Source organism: Fusarium tjaetaba (assembly GCF_013396195.1).
Source record: "Fusarium tjaetaba strain NRRL 66243 chromosome Unknown NRRL66243_c0000134, whole genome shotgun sequence".
Taxonomy (NCBI): Eukaryota; Fungi; Ascomycota; class Sordariomycetes; order Hypocreales; family Nectriaceae; genus Fusarium; species Fusarium tjaetaba.
In genome coordinates, this window is record NW_023501330.1 from 27,538 (window position 1) to 45,436 (window position 17,899).

Sequence of the window (17,899 nt, forward strand, 5' to 3'; positions counted from 1 at the left end):
CAATTTGGTTATTAGCAGGGTTATTACGGATACCTAAGTCATGTTTCTACATAGGGTGGTTTTCGGCGTTGAGAAATGGAATTTGGCAATCGAAGCAGCAGTATGTTTCGTTACATCACAAAGAGGCTAGACGCTATGAGCATCAAATCAGGAGCATTTCGATTTAACTATACTTCTCACAATACGCTTTGTGTTTGAATTCTCCGACACAGCTAGTCATCAAGACATCAAGTGCCAACTACCAAATCTTTCAGACAGCCTCCCATTGCAATACTACCTTATCCAATGGTACTATGATACTCGTTTTCAGAAAAAGCCTCCCCCCGTTCCGCCCAGCTTCCACCTCTTTACGTGTCTTCTAACACAAACGCTGCCGGTTTTTCAGTAGATTCGGGGTATTCCAACTCCAAGTTCGAGGTACGGCGGTCATGGTTTATATACATTACATGACGAATAGTAGATTTGTGTCTGTACTTGTTAGTGTCTGACTTTCGAGGTCGGAGATAGCTAGTTCGACTTACCAAGAGGGTGACTACATGACAGCTGAGGTTTCTGGGTGTATCGTGTGGCGAGCTCGTCACGGATGCTGTTCAGAAGCTGAACGTAACTCTGCTGAGGACTCTTCTTGAGGGCAGTGACGAAGGCCCAAGACATGGCACCGGTAGCCTGAGAGGCGATAGTTGCATCGGCACTGTAGAATATGTTAGCGAATTGCTTTGACCATGCTGTGTCGTGTAGGAGCAAAGGCAGAATCTCCACCGATCCAACGCAGCTCGTCGCCCCAAATGCGCAAATACAGCCTCTTTAAGAGACCATATATGGCATCTGGAGCAGGCTCGGAAGATAGTTATTCAAGTTAGATACAACAAATTGTTAAAGCCAAAAACGCCTTGCGCCATGCTAACAAGCCCAGTTGAGAAACCAGTCCCAATAACATAAAATGAACAAGTGAAAGCCAAATAATCAAGCTGGAATCATCTGGTAACAAGGGTAATACTGAGGAAACAGGGGTACCCACGAAGTCTGATCGTCTTTGCTGCCGGACCACATGATAACGTCGGCTGGAGAGGTCTTTGTCCTCAAGTTGCGTTCGCGAACCTCGTCGCCATTGGCAGCCTTCTTGATAAAGCCGAAGATATTGCTGGCCACGCCCCCAAGATCGCCCTGGCTGTACGAGGAGATGACACCAAGCAGACCTTGTCCTGCTTCCTTGGCCAGATTGGGCTCCTTGAGAATGCCTTGCGTGGAGTAAATGTACGGCAGATCGAGGGCGGTACCAGAGTGACACGAATCGAAGATTGCTGTCAGGCGAACGCCGGCTTGTAGGGGGCGAACCATGATGCGGTGCATCTCGTCGTCGGTGATATGGCCAGTCTGTCTGAAATCAACCGGGTAAATGACTTCGTCGTAGCCGTCGTCTTCGTCGCCATCAAGATCCTTTGTTTGTCCACCATGACCTGCGACTGTTAGTAGAGATCTTGGAGCTTGGGGGTGCTCGGGGTCCCAAAGCATAGTTCGTACCTGAGTAATGGAAGAATAAAGAATCGTTGGGTCGAGCATCTTTCACTAGCCAATGCATAGCTCGAAGAATGTTTTGTTTGGTTGGCTGGCTCATGGGGTTTTGCTGATCATCGGTAAGGATCACCATATCCTCACGCTTGTAGCCAAAGTGCTCAGAAAGATAAGCAGTCATGTTGCGGACATCGTTGATGCAGCCTCGGAGTTGACCGCGCTGGTTGAAGTAGTTGATTCCAATGAGAAGGGCTTTTCTCCTGCCGGTGCAGTTCGAGTATCTGAAGTTGTAGCTATTGGGAGCGCCATGACCGAATTGCTGGGGTGCTGTAGGAGGAGGAGCAGGGCCACCTGGTTAGAGTTAGCTGGTACTGCACAAGTCGGTCGAGAGCGCATTGTCTGTAACGTACCACCAGGTCGCGAGCCGTAATTAGGCTGAGGGGGTCCTTGTTGGTAGTGACCACCGTACTGCTGTTGTTGAGGGGGAGGCCCTGAGTAGTACTGCTGTTGGGGAGGCTGTTGTTGGTAACCAAACGGCGGCTGCGGAGAAGGCTGGCCTTGCGGGTAGCCACCGCCATACGAAGGTTGGGGTCTATAGAAGTGAAGACGTTGTTAGTTATGAACTCCATGATGACGAATGGTTCGTCGGGCAATAGCATAAGCGATCGCCAGGCGCATGGGAAATGCGGGGGACGTGTATCAAATGATGTTCGTGTTTTTGGGGGGAGTCGTACGGGTAATAATTGCCCTGAGGCTGCTGATGGTATTGGGGTTGCGGCGGGCCGTAGCGGCCAGAATTGTAACCTGGATATCCCGACATGACGGGGCGGTTTTGGTGTTGTTTTGAGTTGAAGTTGTTAGGTAGAGCAGCGGCTCAGTATATCGGTCGTATCTGGGCTTTGCTGATGGTGTTGGAGAGAAGATGTCGAGTCGGGTCGGTCGAGAGAAATGCAGGTAAGAAAAGATGAAGAAGAGAGCAAGCCTGGCTGGGCTGGGCCTGGGAAACTCGGGCTCGGCGCCAAGACAGGTCAGACAGGATAGTGCATGTAAAAATGTACCTAGTTCTGGGGCGAAGCTGGGCGCGATGACGATGTACTGTAGTAAAAGCGCGTGGGACGGTCAAGTGCTCAAGAGTATGGGCCAATGTTGCTGATTGATGCTGTGCTGATGAATGCTGATGCTGATGGGATGGATGCTCACGCGGGGCAAAAAAAAAGAGGCGAGAAGAAGGCGTTCGTTCTTTGCGCTCGTTCGCTCGAGTACTCGGCTTTGATTGATTGATTGATTTGATCTAAGGGTTCTTTAAAGGCCGGGGGTCGGGATTGGATGGTTCGTTGATAGGATTGGTTCCAGAGCTGAAAGCAGCGTAGGTAGCTGTGCACGGGGCGTTTGGTCTATGGAAGCTGAAGGCGGGGGGAGAGGAAGAGAAGAGCTGAGGAGAAGGGAAGATGTCGGTCGATATGCTCTTGTCTGATATTGGATGGCGGGAGACGAGGTGGATGATATAAACCAGCCTCGACAGGCGCTTAAGAGGAAAGAAGGGAAATAAAATTCGTAGATGAGAGCAACAAGAAAAGCAATGAGAGAGGTTCAAGGTCAAGGTCAAGGTCTGGCGAGCTTGAGATAGTCTTGGACAGGGGGGGGAGGGCGTGTAGAGGGTGTAGAGATATAGGATGATGGATGATTGAGATTATACAGCGGCCGACCAGGGCAATTTGATGGTTGGTTTCTGTCTGTGGTTGATGTTTTAGACAATCGCGGCAGTTGCGCCTATAATGAGTATTTCGCCTGTGAGTCTAAGACGATTGATCGATTAATGGTTGTTGTTGGGAAACGCCGTGTTTAAGGGACCGGTGTCGCAGGGCTCGTGATGTGGGGGAATAGTTAGGTACCTTAGGACCCTTCAATGATAGTGCAACCAGTGCTGTATGTACCTTGGAGGACCCGACGGGATTGAACCTGAAGCTGGCTGAGGAGAAGCAATATTAACAGTTGAGGTGAGGGGATATAGCATCTTCTTAAATCATGTATTCAAAGTCTTAGAATAGATTCTTCTAGCTTTAGTGTAACTCGACTAATGGATGTCTGTCTATTTGTCTTTGAAGCTATTGCTTGCTCTCATGTCCTGTGATGCAACTCTTGTTGTCTTGACAGCTCGGTAATGGAGGCTCAGCGCCAGAATAGGCCCAAAGGGGAAACATGGCCGACAATGGAAATCGCTGGTGTTAGCTCAACGACCACTACGGAGATGTTCGACTGCGCTACAGCACGAGATGCGTCCGACTTGGCAATATTTCACATCACACCGTCTCTATTTGGGAAATTCTCCTTAACACTGCCTTTTACCATTCTCTATCTGTTCTCTTTAGACTGCCTATCTCAGAATTATCACTCTGTTCGTCCACATCGTCGTCATTGATAGTTAGGTAGTTATTCGAATCACCTACCTATCCAAATACCCAACTCTTCAGGCTGTGCTTCTGCAGGGATCTCTACTTACACTACAGTGCTGCTAACTGCCTAGTTTCCGACCCGACTGACTGGGCCCCGGCTTCAAATTGCCGAATCTCTGGGCTCTGGCCTTGTCATGCCCTGTTTGTCGTCTCATCGGACATCAGCCAAGTCCATCGTTACGTGTCGTGGTGTTTCTTGGCCCATGTAATAGTTCATGACATACTATTTTGCCCTATCCGTTACTTGATATGAGATATCAGCCACTGTAATTTAAAGCTTGCGGCTCTTTTGCTTTTGTCGGTTCGCCAGATCTATATGATATCTTATCTGTTGGTGGCGTACTTCATGGTCGAGACCTACGCCATGTGTGAAATGAAATACCCTTCGATTCGATCACTGGACCCAGCGACCAATCTGCGACATATCTCCGCTATCGTGGCTTTGAGTCTCCATCCAAACCAAAACGTTCTCGCTGCGACGTTTCAAATGTCACCTCGGGGAACCACAAGCGGGACAAAGCGCGGTATGTGATATCGGACAAAACACCATATTCATAACGAGTCGCGAAAAACGTGGTCAAGTTTAGGGTAGAACGTGTGTCTAACAATGATCGACGCCCCCCATGTTCACCTGTCAATCGCCCTAAGATTGAGTTCCTGGGCGCGCTGAATCTGTAATCTTGCGCGTTAGCCAATTGATGCCTCGAGAGGCCAAAGGCTTCAAACGTCATAAAGACCGGACTCTGGTATTCGGCCCCTGTCAGGCTGAGGCGGCGTTCCGCACCCGCTTCCCGAGGCCGGTGCAACGGCGATCACCGATGCATGCCCGGAGCAGCAGGGGTTTTCAACGTCAAGTGAGCAATTGCATCAATAGACCAAACCACTCTACAAGCACTCTATATTATGTGTTTGGGGAGGCTAGACTACGGGGTATACAGACGATCACAAAAGTAACGGCCAAAGAGATGATGATATTCTATGCAGCCATGTCCGAAGCCATCATAACTTCCACCAACCATTAGCCAAACGATACAAGACACAGCATACAGACAGCCAATAGGGGCTGTCCCAATTGTCCAAGCAAGGGCGGCGTAAAACGACAAACAAATTCACGATCATGCACCTGCAAACACAAAAAAACAAAAGAAGAAAAAAATGGCTGAAATTACCCGATAGCTCCCCCGTCTACGGCACGAAGATCATCCCGTAACGGTTTAGCAGACGGACATACCGAGAGCTGAACCAGGGCTGAGTGGGCCAATGACGGACGTTGCTGCTCCGCCGCCTGGAGCTGAGCGGGGAATTGAGGCTTGAGGACGGGAGCTTGGGCCACTTGCGATGAACGGGTTTTAGGGTCTTGTTCAGTTGCATTCTCGTGGCTGTGACGAGGGCCTCAGCTTATGTAGGCAGGTAGGTTATCATGGAGCACAGGACATGGACATGGACCGTTAGGTTACCATCACGCTGGGCCTGATTTGATGACGATACCCAATCTCCTTGAGATGTCATCCGAATTGTCGGTACAGCACTCCAATTACTGCTGCAAAGCACATGTACCATAACATACATGGTTCTCGGAGTCTCCTAAGAACTCTATGCACTCATCATCACATACCTACCTACTCAACCGATACATCCTTCTCTTTCCCGTATCATGCCCGGCAGGCTCAAACTAAAATCCTCAGAGCCCCAAAAGCCGAAGGCACAAGCCTCCCGAAGTTGAATACCAAACGAGAAACGTACTGTACTCCGTCGCTAGACCCGACTATGCCACGCGGGTTTCAATCCCAAATAAGATAGCTTCAGCCTTTCCATGCAGCCACAAACACCAACACCAACACCAACGCCAACGCCAACGCCAACGCCAACGCCAACGCCAACACATATCCACATTCGCTTGATATCTAAGACAACATGGGGTGATTTCGTTAACCAGCCTGCTAGCTCACCCGTCGATGCGGAACGCTATAGGAAGCTATGCTCCGCGTCTCCCTCAGCTTCGATCTGTATCGTGGCATGCTCGACATGTCTCAAGTCCCCTGATCTATCCCTACCCTGCAGAAACACCATGCCATGCCCTCTCATGCCAACACCAAGAGACCCGACGGCAAGGTCGCTACCCATGCCTTGCATGAGGTTACCCGAGCACCCGTCTTTACGTCCCCTGAATCATTGTTATAGATCCCCAGCATACGGTTCATGGAATTTGTGTGTTGTATCGTGCATGATCGTGTACCAACACCATGAGACTTCCAGTTCAGCCTTCATTGCTCGAATCCCTGATGGCGTGACAACGATTACGAGGTACAGCCAGAGTTACCTACCAGATAAATCCATGCAGCATCAGCTGCAGGTGATACAAGTCCCAGTCTCAGCTGCCGCCTCATTGTAACCCTCCTCCTTAAGGGTATCTGATTGATAGAAAAAGCCAAGCTAATCGGGACCGGAGACGGGAATGTGACCCTGGTTAATGCATGTTATGTATGGATACCCTATGTATGCGTGTGATCAACCAACTGGGCAACTATGCCATCTTAGTCTTTCCTAAACCTTGTGCTGACCTCTCATGCTGAGATCCAATGTACTAATGCAAGCAAGAATGAGGTTCCTCAACCATGGCCCACCTCAAAATAACCTCAGGCATTGGTCATAGCAACGTCTCCATCAGACACATCGTCTTTTCTCATCTGGTAAGCCATCATCGCCCACACTAGTTTCATAGCTGCTAGTCGCTGTGTGGTATCGAATAAATCGTACCAGGGGCTCCTCCAAGCCTCAACCTTGCCCCAACTTCGCCTGGATGCATCTGGCTCCCGTGCCCCTTCCAGAGCCTCAAGTAACCGATTAGGTACTTTGACACGGATGACCGAGATATGGTGAAACAGAGAGCTTACTACAAAGATATCATCATAGTCAGCCCCCTTGCGCCTCCCAATGGCTTCGTATTGAGCCTTCTTGTCCCAGGTCGACGATGGAGGTCGAATCATGCGATAGTTGTCGTAGATACTCATGTTTTTGCGAGGTTTCTTAGCAAGTGGCATAGGAAGACCGTTCTCATCACTAGGTTTCGCGTCCTTATCGCCTTGTACCTGGTCCTTTTCGATCTCGCGTCCTATGGGCCCTCCTGGACCGCCTCCCCAGCGCTTCTTGGTCGTCCACCATTCTCCCTCACCGAATCGCTTCTCAGTCTTTCCTTCACGTGCGCGATGCTGCGCTGTGATAAGAGCTGCTACGATCTCTCGAGCGAGGTCGAGTGACTGCGCAGTCTCAGGATCAGGCTGAGTGAAATCAGTTGTACCTCTGGCACTGACGGCGGCGACGGGCCCGTGGACCACACCTGCACGAGCGGCTTCACGGGTTGTGGGACTTTGAAATATGAAAAGGCAGCCAGAGGGGCAAAAAGATTTGCGAGAACCAGATCCTAGGGGTGAACTGAAATGAAGTCGTGGCTCGGTTCGAGAAGGCGAGACGTTGCACCCAAAGTCATAAGCAACAAGTTTGATGAATGATGTTATCAGGTTATTGCGATATTCGAGTGGCATAGATGATCCAGCGCTGGTTCTGAAGAAGTTTGCACTCTCATCCGGCTTGGGACTCGCAGGATTTGCGTCCCCCGAGTTCGCGACATCACCAGACGAAGTAACTTCGGGAGAAGCCTCAGGGGAAGGGGGAAGTGGTAATGGCCGAGTTGGGTCATCCCAAAAAGAGGTAAAGGCTTCAAGGCAACGGAAAAACTCATAGGCATTCCCTAAACGAGCCTGTGTCTTTCCTTTAGGGGCTGGAAGCCTTCTGACTGTTCGAAAAGCGTCTTCATTGACATTCGACAATTCCTTCTTGCGTTCGAGGTAAACATGGCAGCCAGGAGACAGGTTGCCATTTCTTAGGAGGTAACGAGTGGACTGATTCTTCTCTTGGCCTTCGTCTGACGACAGTTTGTCCCAACTTTCGAAATCCGGGATCAATGCAGGTTCAGGTATCAGGTCTTTGGGCTCTGCATCGAGGTGCAGATTAAGACCAATGGCAGAGAAACCCGAAGGACCGAGAGCGGCAGTTGATCTTCCAGTGTTACGGAGAAGAGCAGATAGTGCAGACGATTCATCAATGGTATCGTCGTCGTGAGCAAAAGGTTGGAAGCGAGGGAGGGTAACTGGCGTAGGAGGCGGCACGTCCTTAGGATCAACCTTGCTCTTGGCCGGAATGCCGGCTGAAGAAGACTGAGTTTAGCAAGGGTCTATCAAGGTGGAGAGGCAAGTAGCAAGGTAACAGAATTGTGGGGGAGGGGCAAGCGACATAGACAGGGAAACGAAGTGAGGGGGTTATTGAGGTGTTTTGTGAGGATCAGATGTTCATGAGGATCACGATGGCTAAGGTCGGGAAGGATGAGGTTCAAGTGTGATGGGAGGCGGATAGAGAGAAGACTAGCTTACCGAAGGAGGTGAAGTTTCCAAACATGGCTGAAGCGCTTGTAGGTGGCGCAACTAATAATGTAAGGTACCGCGAGATAGAATGCTTAGGCTATGGATGAATGAAAGCTAGGTAGCTATGGATGCTATGGGGTGCTATGCTAAAGAGAAGACGACGTCAGCTTGGGTCCAGCGAGGTGCGACATAGCACAGAGTACGTACAGTAGCTAGATGTTGATTGGGTACGCAGAAGCTGAGTGAGGGCCTCAAGACAGCTTGATAATCGATGGAGGGAAGCTGACGGAGATGATGAACTGATGGGATGGAGAATAACTAAAACGATAAGACATTTCAAGAGAGACCCAAAAGCGATACGCTACTAGCCAACAGCTATGAAACAAACAACAAGACAAGAACGGCCTGACAAAGACTCGGCCAGACGATATAATTGAGCCTCTGGCGTGGAAAGGACAAAGTGCGTTGCAAGACGAAGCCTTCAAAGTTTCGGTGACTGACTGAGATTGAGTCGAGCAAAGTGTTGGTCAGTGCCAAGATCGGCTCGGTCCATGCGGGAGCAGCCGCGGGGTTATCTTAACAAGAGAGCCAACCACAGGCTCTACCTTCTAAGGGACTAATTATCTCCTGCTGAAGCGATATGAGAAGAGGACATCAGTTGGTTGTCTTGTTTAGGTAGGTAAGGTAAGGTAGGTAGGTAGGAGGTCGTGTCGATGTTCTTGATCCATGATATGAGTGAGTTGGTTGGTTGGTGGTGCCTGGCCACCACCGTCTTTACCCGGCAAATGGACCCCTGTTTCCGCGATTGGTCAGCTGTCGACTGTCTTCAATGCATCACCATGTGAATTCATGCTTCATGCAAGACCGGTCGGTCTCATTGGTGATAGATGTTTGAGAGACACGAAGAGAGCGAGTGAGCATTTGAGAAGTTGTTTCATGTCACTTCCTAATCTGGTCAAGGAACGCCAATGGAAGTGCTAGAATTGTCTTGGTGCTACAAACCTTTACTTTATTTTATGTAGGACATAATCCGATGAAATAATGGAAGGGTACGATATGAGGTGTTTCATAACCTTAATTGCTCCTTGTTTCAACAATAAACATCCAGGTCCTACCAGTATGCTTTCAAGAAGAAGCTGGCAGAATAGCCATCGTTTCCTAACTCTATTGAAAGTCTTTATCCACTTGTTCAACGTTCGTCTCAAAAACCTTAGAATGATGAACACATCATGAGCCAACATACCCTAGACTATAATATATGATCCACCTAGTTGACTAGGTAATTCAACACACTCGATATTCTTCTCAAAGCTGAGTCTCAAAAGAGCAGCTCCAATGGGCGAGTCAAGAAAGAATTCTATATACTACTTTGCGAACTTATAAGCCAGAGTTTGTGATCTTCTCAGATTATGTATTCATGTTTAATGGTGAAAACAAGATAAGAAGTTCGTCTTCCAACGTTTCACACAACTGGACAGTGTTCTCGCTCCAGAAGATCACATAAAGCTTTAACCATATATTGTTCAAAAGTAGTGTTAATTAGTTAAGTCTAATCATAAGCTCAAACCTGGTGTTTCATAACGTTCTTAAATCATCGTCTAATCTCATAAAGGAAGCATAAAAAAGTTTGATAGAGCTCTTGAGGATGTGTTCATACCGAAACTCTCGTTATAGTCCCATTCGGCTCAACAACTTACCCGACAACCTGGTAGACTCCCAATAGACTGGTAAAGCTCACAATTCTTTCTCAAGACCGTCCCTGGAATGAAGGATGATCTCCATGTTTAAGGTTACGGTATCAAAAGCTTTAGCGTCTTCGCACGCCATCAACTTTATTCCGTCCCATGCTGGTGACTCAGCGGAATTCGACATTACGGACAGATGTTCTATTTCGGTAATCGAAAGGCGTCGCTAACAGAGGCACAGACAGATTTTAAGTACGAGAAACGGTGACAGTCCGAGTCAGGCTCGAGGCGAAGGAAATCAGGGATGTGGGCGGTTGTGGCCCGGAACATGGGTATAGAGCGGTAAGGCAAGGGATGCCTGAGCGGATGAACTGATCCAAGCAAGGATACTTGAAGAGGGAGGTTTGAAGTGCAACATACTAGTACGTAGTATTCAACGTGGATGGCACATGGGATTGATGGTGCATGAAGAAGGATTGAACCAGCTATTTTCTGCTTACGAGCCTAATCTGTCTGGTGATCCAACCCTGCCGTGTTTCCTAATGCTGAGCCGCTGGGCTGATTTGTTTGGTTTCCTGTGTGTGATGGTGTTGAGAGACTGTTTGTGTGTGGTAGCGGTGGTGATAAATATGCCGTCTGTTATTACGTTGGAACTAATGCCGGTATCATCCCGAAGGAGACACCTTTCAGGTACGTTGTGCAAATACTATGCACGTTCACTGATGAGCTGCTAGCCAAACAATCCTCAGGAGGATGAAATTTGCAGTCGGGTCTGTCCTGTCCCTCATTTTGTTCTAGAGTGAGCTTTGTTTCGTGGGATATTTTGCCATGCCTTGTCTTCCACGTTCTGGCAGCGGGGCCTTTGGCGAACTTTAGGTGTGATGTACCGGGCTCGGCGCGTTTGCTGGCGGGAAGGGCCACAACGGGCAGGGCCACGGCGCCACAGGGAGAAACGGTGGTGGATGTTCAGGTGTCTCAGGTGGCCAGGTACAGGTATTAGCAGCGCTCGGGCGCTAACCAGAATAACCCAACTTTTACTTACATTAGGTACCTACCTCACTACTCCTGCCAAGATGATTGAACAGGCCCAGGCCAGACTCGGGGCTGGAATCTGGATCAATCCCCACCTGAAATTCATCTCCTTGCTGAGGCTCACTCACCTAAATCCGCTTCGGGACTTCTTTTTCCATCAACAACATTCTGTATTATACGCGCACTATGCATCAACACGATCGCGATGCGAAGTCGCCCACGTTGCCGAGACCGTTTTTTGATTACGGCGTCAAAGCGACCCAGAAACAGAAACAAAAAGAAGCAAAAAAACAACAACAAACGGAATGATGCCGCATGTGGGTGACATCCTTCTAATTATTCCGACCAACTTCCACTCTACTTGGAGCTTTGGATGCCATGCCGACGGGGAAACACCCGCCTGGAACCTCGTGACAAACGCAAATGCAAACATCACACAAGTCCACGCAAGCCAAGAGAGCCAAGGCGTCCCAGAAGTCTGGAATATCAACCTTGTTTATGTTGCTCCCATCGGATCTTTTGTTTGCTCCTCGGATACTAGACTGGACTGGCTAGGACGGTAGGGCCTGACTAGTCAGGTAGGTAGGTAGGTAGGTAGGTAGTGAAGCTCAGACAGCGTGGGGAGGCTGTCGTGCTTCAGATCTGTCGCAGGACAGGGTATTGCTCCTAGCTACGACGAACCCATGTCTACCGTGGTCCGTACTTGAACTGATGTATAATGTCAGTTGTAGTATCTGGAAACAGCTAAAACGCTAGTAAAGGGTAAAGGGAGTTAGTTCATGGTAGGTCGGCTCGGTACCTTGATGTTAGGTTGACCACCCTCCCACTCGGGGCAATCATATTGTCGTTTCATTCTCTCTCACACTTTCTGTCTTGTCTTCCTTTCCTTCTCTGTTTCTGTTTCTCTTGGTGTCTTTCCTTGTTTTGCGCCCTCTACATTCTCTTGTCGTACCATTATTCACTCATTCTCGTTTCTCATCACGGTAGTTGGCCGTGATATCTACATTCTCTTACCTTCATTACATTGGCAAGGTGACTGGGTCATCCATCTACATGCATATTGTCAGAAAGTAGATGGCCACAGGGGCCCTAAGTTAAGCTTTTGCTCATTTATCAGACTTTTTACCTCTGTTCACAGTCGGGCCAAGCTCCGACTCCAGCTCTCACTAACAGCGACTGGCATCGCGAACGTTTCTGGTCGAGGATGTTAGCCCTCCGAACACGGGCTTTGTTCAACTTTTTATTCGAAAGACAGTATGCCGGCATACCACGAGAAATCGATACCAACCATACACACTCGCTCGAAGAACGAGCACCAGTGGTGATCACTCAGACGAAGATGGAGTCTCGTTATGTGGTCATCCCCGAGCCTACCACCATCGTGGTTACATACCATGTCCCAGCCAACGCTACAGAGAACACCGACAGCGTTGAAATGCCGCCGGCTTCAACTGTGCCTGCTGCAGACCTGACATCTGTTCCTGCAGCGGATCCTGCTGTAGATACCCCAGTGTTTGCATCATTGATTGTACCTACAACGCAAGAGGTCGAGCCCGTTCCAACGACTGTACCTGCAGCTGGAGGAGAGGCAGCGCCTGAAACTAGTGACGCAAATGTGAACGAGACGACGACAGTCCCCATCGAGCCGATTGCTCAGCCAACTTCTCAACCACCCCCACAGGAAACACCCCAAGAACCTCCAGTGGTTAATGGCCCTGAACCGGTACCGACACCTGTTCAGCCGACCACTCAAGAGCTGCCCAAAGGAACACCAGAAGATGCTCGATTGACAGATGGACCGGATCCGGTAACAACACCCGTCCAGACAACGACCCCGCCGTCATCTCAGGAGACACCACAGGATGCCCGATTAATCGATGGACCAGACCCTGTAACGACTCCTGTTCAGGCGCCTAAGGATACTCCAGAAAATGCTCGACTCATAATCGAGACTGAGTCTTCATCATCATCGTCCTTGTCCTCGTCTTCGACGTCTACTTCGGAGGTGCTCCTTTTTGATACTGCATCCTTCACCTTCACTGGTCCCCCATCTCGGTCAACGACCCTTCAAACCCGATCTGGAACTAGAGCTGCTTCCTCCGCTACTGAGACTACTGAAGCATCTGATAGTTTCGTTTTCGATGACGGTGAGACGAGCGCTGACGGGGCTGCGCCAGCACTTAGTACAGCGACTCTAGCCGACGGAGGCCTTACGACCATTGGCCTCGGTGCTACTGCTGGAAGCGACCATGCCTCGAAGACCGAAAGTCCCGATTCAGCTGTCAAAAAGGAATCTGACAATGCAGGCCCAACTCCAGTCGTTGTAGGCAGTATTGTCGGTTCCATCATGGGATTGTCTTTCCTGGCACTCATCATCTTTTGGCTCATCAGGAGACGGAGACAGCAGCGTCGAAGGAGCACTCTTCTCACCCCACTCGATTTTCCTCAAGGCGGATCTGGTAAGGAGAAGTACGAAATCGACAATAATTCGCTCGGCCCAACGCCTCGCTCTGTCAAGGTTGCTGCCGCGATGAGCGCCAATGCTAAGAAGATTGGTCAACGATTCCGACAGTCCATGAGCTCTTCTCATGTCGACATGAGCCGAGGAAACTCTCAGTTCGGCGCCGAAAGCCACAGCGCGTCTACAAACCGCGCCCCTAGCCGAGGGAGTGCAGCTCCTGGGCAACAGGGATGGTGGTCACGACTTATTGAAGAGTCAAGCGTCGCGGATCTGGCAGCAGCCCCCCCCGTGCCTGACGATGGTCATGATGGAAGACGGACTCCCAGCCCCAACCCTTTCTCTGATGCCAACAACATTACTGCAGCGTCTCGTGGGGACTCATATGGTCGCGGTAGCGTCCTGCCTCACGGTTCTCTTGTGCCACCCCCACTTGCCCCTGCCCGGCCTCATTCTTTGGATAACCCGTTTGCCGACGAGAGTTCCAGCTTGTCTCCCGACCCCATGCAACCGCCACCGATGGCCTATAGAGAGCCAGTCGATCAGAGGCAAGGCCCGACCATGTCGCGGAACCTTACACCTCAATCGACGGGTGACGGCGTGAGGCTAAGGCCACAGGAAGTTTGGCGCGGCAACGTTCACTCGAACCCCTTCGACTTGGAGCTCGATGGCCGACACATGTCTAGCATGGGACACATTCAAAATATGCCACGCTATACTGCCGCCAGCTCCTTCTATAGCACAAACCGCCAGACCGTCAGGCACTCTCGGGCTGAGAGTTACACTTCACGATATACCAGTGGAGTGAGCGACGTTAGCGAGTGGCCTCCTGTGCCCCCTCAACCACGTGTACCCAGTATCTATGGCCGATACGATGGATCTGACTTTCCCCCTTCCCCTCGACACTCCCGAAGTGAGAGCGACGGCCATATCCCGAGACGACAAACCGGCCAGGCGATGTGAACCCTCATGGCAGGGACACGGAATTCACTTCGTTCCTCTCGGCGGAGGACCAACATAGTGGTTCTCCTGGGATACTCATTGGCTCGCTGCAAGACTTGAGGGGGAGTTTAAAATAGAAGATGGATAGATGGTGTTGATGTTTGATGTCAGCGTTTATGCTTATGATACCACAGAACTAGGCTTTTCTCCTTCTTTTGCTTTAGAAGAGCGCACACTGCGTGAGGTGTCGCTAGAGTCAAAATGGGAAAAGCTTGCTATGCTCCGCCGAGACTTTAGTTTTATACCACTATTAATACAATGTGCTGTTCGTATCATTGTGACTATGCGCGTGGTTGTGAAGGCACTCTTGATTGACATTGTATGGTTATGATATCGGCGTAGTGTACTCCGTAGTGTTAAACTGTGTTACGGAGTAGTAATGCATCAAATACGTGGTGCTTCCACTTCTGGCAGGTTTTGGCAGCCATTATTGAGCCTCTGATCGAGTACATGTCTCAAAAGTACTGTCAAACCCCTCTTCAATCCACATGATGCCGTCCATCCAACCAAATAACACGCTTTTCCCATCCCTCAGGAGTTCATGACATCAGACTCAAAACTTAGACTTGTGGCATTTCGTCTAGTGATTGGCTCTAGATGGTCAAAAACGGGGGTTTCGGAGGCGCGAAACAGACACGACGTAGCTACGCGCCAGCTCTTTCGCGCGTAAATTGCCCGTCGCACGCGCGCTTGGACACGGGGTCTTATGCGACGACCTACCTACCCTTGCGTGGAGGAGAAGGGTTTTTCCCTCACTCGTTTTCGTTCCACGTGCAGGCATTTGCAGTCGTATGTATGATCAGCCTTCTCAAGAACGACTCGGTAATAATGTGAATTTTGAACTCGAAATAGTTAAGTAGGTAGGTACTAGTAGTAAAATAAGATGATAGTCACATTGTCCATAAGCCGTTCCATCAATCCATCCAGGAAGTGCCCCCTATTCTCCTGAACCGGCCCATAATGTAATCTGTTTTAACAATTCTTGACCTCAGACAAGATAAAGGATTTCAGCCGCTGGATAAAAAAAAACTGTCCTCCTGGTCTCGCTTGGTACGAGACGTGGTCTTCAATAACCTCCCTTGAAAGACCTTCTTTCATGCCATTGCCATTTATTCTATAACGCCGTCGCAAATAATGGGAAACCCAGACATGTACAGTGGTGCTACTGTACGCCACGGATAATCGAGGCCAATTCCAAATAGTGAAAAAAAAGTACATGCGTGAGTGTCACAACAAGTGCTGTCATGGTATCATGTCCACAAAGAACTCGGATCATAATCACACCGTTTCCCCAACCCTTCATTCAGACGCTCAGTCGAACGTGAGCCGCCTTTGAGTACCGCTCACAGGTGTCCTAGTTGCCGTGATTGAGATTGGTGTCTTGAAGGGCTTTTGTGCTGGGCTGGGTGTGATATTGACAAATTCGGCAAAGTCGAAAGCTTGGCTGGGGGTGGTTGGGAAGAGGTTACCCCCACCAGGCGTCATCATCATTGAGGAAGGCAGATCCATCTGCTTGTTTTTCTGGGGAGGGGTTGATGGGGGCTCCATTCGTGTTTGAGTTGAAGTTCTGACAGCTGGTGATGGCGAAGCAGCGAGGTAGAGAAGTAAATCAGCTCCCTCCTCACCAGTTTTGCCATTGGTCCCTACACCGTTCTCGCCCTTGTTCCGCTTGCTAACAGACCTGGTACGCATAGGTGGTGTGCGTGGAGGAGACGAGCGGATATTGGTAGTATTGAATGAGTGGATGGGCAAAAGATCGTCATCGTCATCGGAAGGTGCAGCAAAATTGGGTGATGTCAGCTCACGACTCATCAGACGCTGCTGGAAAAAGGAGACATCGGGTCCACCCGAGGTAGTAAAGTGTTGCTGCCGCCTGGGCTTGAGGGGGGAAGATCGTGTTAGTTGATGCGAGTTCTTCCATACACCATTGCTGCCAAAGGACTTGTGTGCCGTAGGGGAAAGTCGGAATCGTTTGCTAGGGCTCGATGATACATCGTGAAAGGAGGCGAGGTATGTGCGCTTGCGGTGTCCCGTGCTGCCGTTGCTGGAGCCTACCGCATCGGAGAACAGGGGCGCTTTGAGGGGAGAGCTCATGAGGGCTCGGGACGGATATGGGAGATCGGATGCGCTTGATGATGAGTCGGAGAGGACATCTGTAGGTTCGGTCAAACGTTTTCTTCGCATCTCCTCTTCGATTTTCGGCTCGATGGAGTCGAGTGTGAGGTCTTCCCAGCCATGCTTCGTTTTGAATTTGGCGAGGGCGAGGCGGTTTTGCAAACGTCGTGCAATCTTAAAGAGTGGAAATGTCAGTCAGTGCTTGCCTCATCAGGAGTTAAAAACAACAGATTGAATTTTTGCTAGTAAAAAGTCAATGGATCAAGTTACTCACTTTGCTCACTTCTGCACGCTTGAGTACACTGTCGACGACATCTTCTGGCTGTTTCTTCCACGGCGAAGACATGATGCTTCAACACTCGCACTTGTGCTCTACTCTGCTCTGCTGCTAGGGGCAACCGCCGTGAAAGTTGAATGAAGAAGTCGAATCGATCGATGTGTTGTGTAAAGTGGGAAAAACAATATTGGTTGATACTTTGGTAAAGGTTTGTGTGTCGAATGGCAAGAAATCGAGTCGTAATGGTCAAGGAGTGAATTGTGGTGAGTGGTGGTTGAAGTGGTTTGGGTGCGTGAATGAAGAATCCAAAGTTAAGTTGGAGAGAACAGAGCAAGCAAACGCAATCTCGAGGGACCGTTAACTACAGTTGAGTACTGTACCTTATGAGCTGGAGCCTGCTAACCTGGTCTTAGTGGCACGCACTAACACTGCAGTTGCCCGTCATTAGGTACTGGGTACTTTGGCCCTGAATTGGTGTAAGCGGACAAGGTACGGCCGGGTAACGACTCACATACAGCCCAGGACAGGAGAAGCTGAATTGAGCTGGAAACTTTCCATTAGGGAACTCTAGGTTCTAAGTTTGGCTTCTTCGTCCACAGACTCGAGGTCTTGGAGATACCATCTTTGTTGGGCTAAGATAGGTATTGTGGTAATACAATGATGGCTCTTTTTCTTTACATTTGTATCTGCACTTGATTAGTACTCATCTGCCAATGACTGAAAAAAAGGGAGACTGTCAACTTGCACCATCGCCTGATAAGATCATTAACATGAGATCCAAGACGTCAAGGAACTCTTTTCAGTAGCTGGTCGCTGGGGTCACCAAGTAAATTTGGTCACATTCCTCTGGAAACGAAACCCGAGTTTGCTCGCTAGACTCGATCTGCCCTGGAAGTTTTAATTAGACTTGTACCAGGTACTTGGGTACTTTAGCAAAAAGTATTTAT

At 49.6% G+C, this 17,899-nt stretch overlaps 4 protein-coding genes across 4 annotated transcripts; 1 reads left to right on the forward strand and 3 right to left on the reverse strand.

The window, feature by feature from the left end:
- Positions 1-442: 442 nt before the first annotated feature.
- FTJAE_6808 (metacaspase-1) lies at positions 443-2,332 on the reverse strand (the record flags this gene model as incomplete). The annotated part of the gene is made up of 6 exons (XM_037353459.1): positions 443-468; positions 522-691; positions 1,019-1,457; positions 1,522-1,863; positions 1,923-2,104; positions 2,247-2,332. The coding sequence occupies 6 exons, from the start codon at positions 2,330-2,332 to the stop codon at positions 443-445; spliced, it is 1,245 nt and encodes a 414-aa protein (XP_037206057.1).
- Positions 2,333-6,601: 4,269 nt separating this feature from the next.
- FTJAE_6809 (uncharacterized protein) lies at positions 6,602-8,417 on the reverse strand (the record flags this gene model as incomplete). Its single annotated transcript, XM_037353460.1, has 2 exons — positions 6,602-8,169; positions 8,393-8,417. The coding sequence occupies 2 exons, from the start codon at positions 8,415-8,417 to the stop codon at positions 6,602-6,604; spliced, it is 1,593 nt and encodes a 530-aa protein (XP_037206058.1).
- Positions 8,418-12,304: 3,887 nt separating this feature from the next.
- Positions 12,305-14,521, forward strand: FTJAE_6810 (uncharacterized protein; the record flags this gene model as incomplete). The annotated part of the gene is made up of 1 exon (XM_037353462.1): positions 12,305-14,521. The coding sequence occupies one exon, from the start codon at positions 12,305-12,307 to the stop codon at positions 14,519-14,521; it is 2,217 nt and encodes a 738-aa protein (XP_037206059.1).
- A 1,350-nt stretch (positions 14,522-15,871) lies between these two features.
- Positions 15,872-17,021, reverse strand: FTJAE_6811 (cyclin-dependent kinase; the record flags this gene model as incomplete). Its single annotated transcript, XM_037353463.1, has 2 exons — positions 15,872-16,849; positions 16,950-17,021. 2 exons carry the CDS (start codon positions 17,019-17,021, stop codon positions 15,872-15,874), a joined length of 1,050 nt encoding a protein of 349 aa, XP_037206060.1.
- Positions 17,022-17,899: the final 878 nt, after the last annotated feature.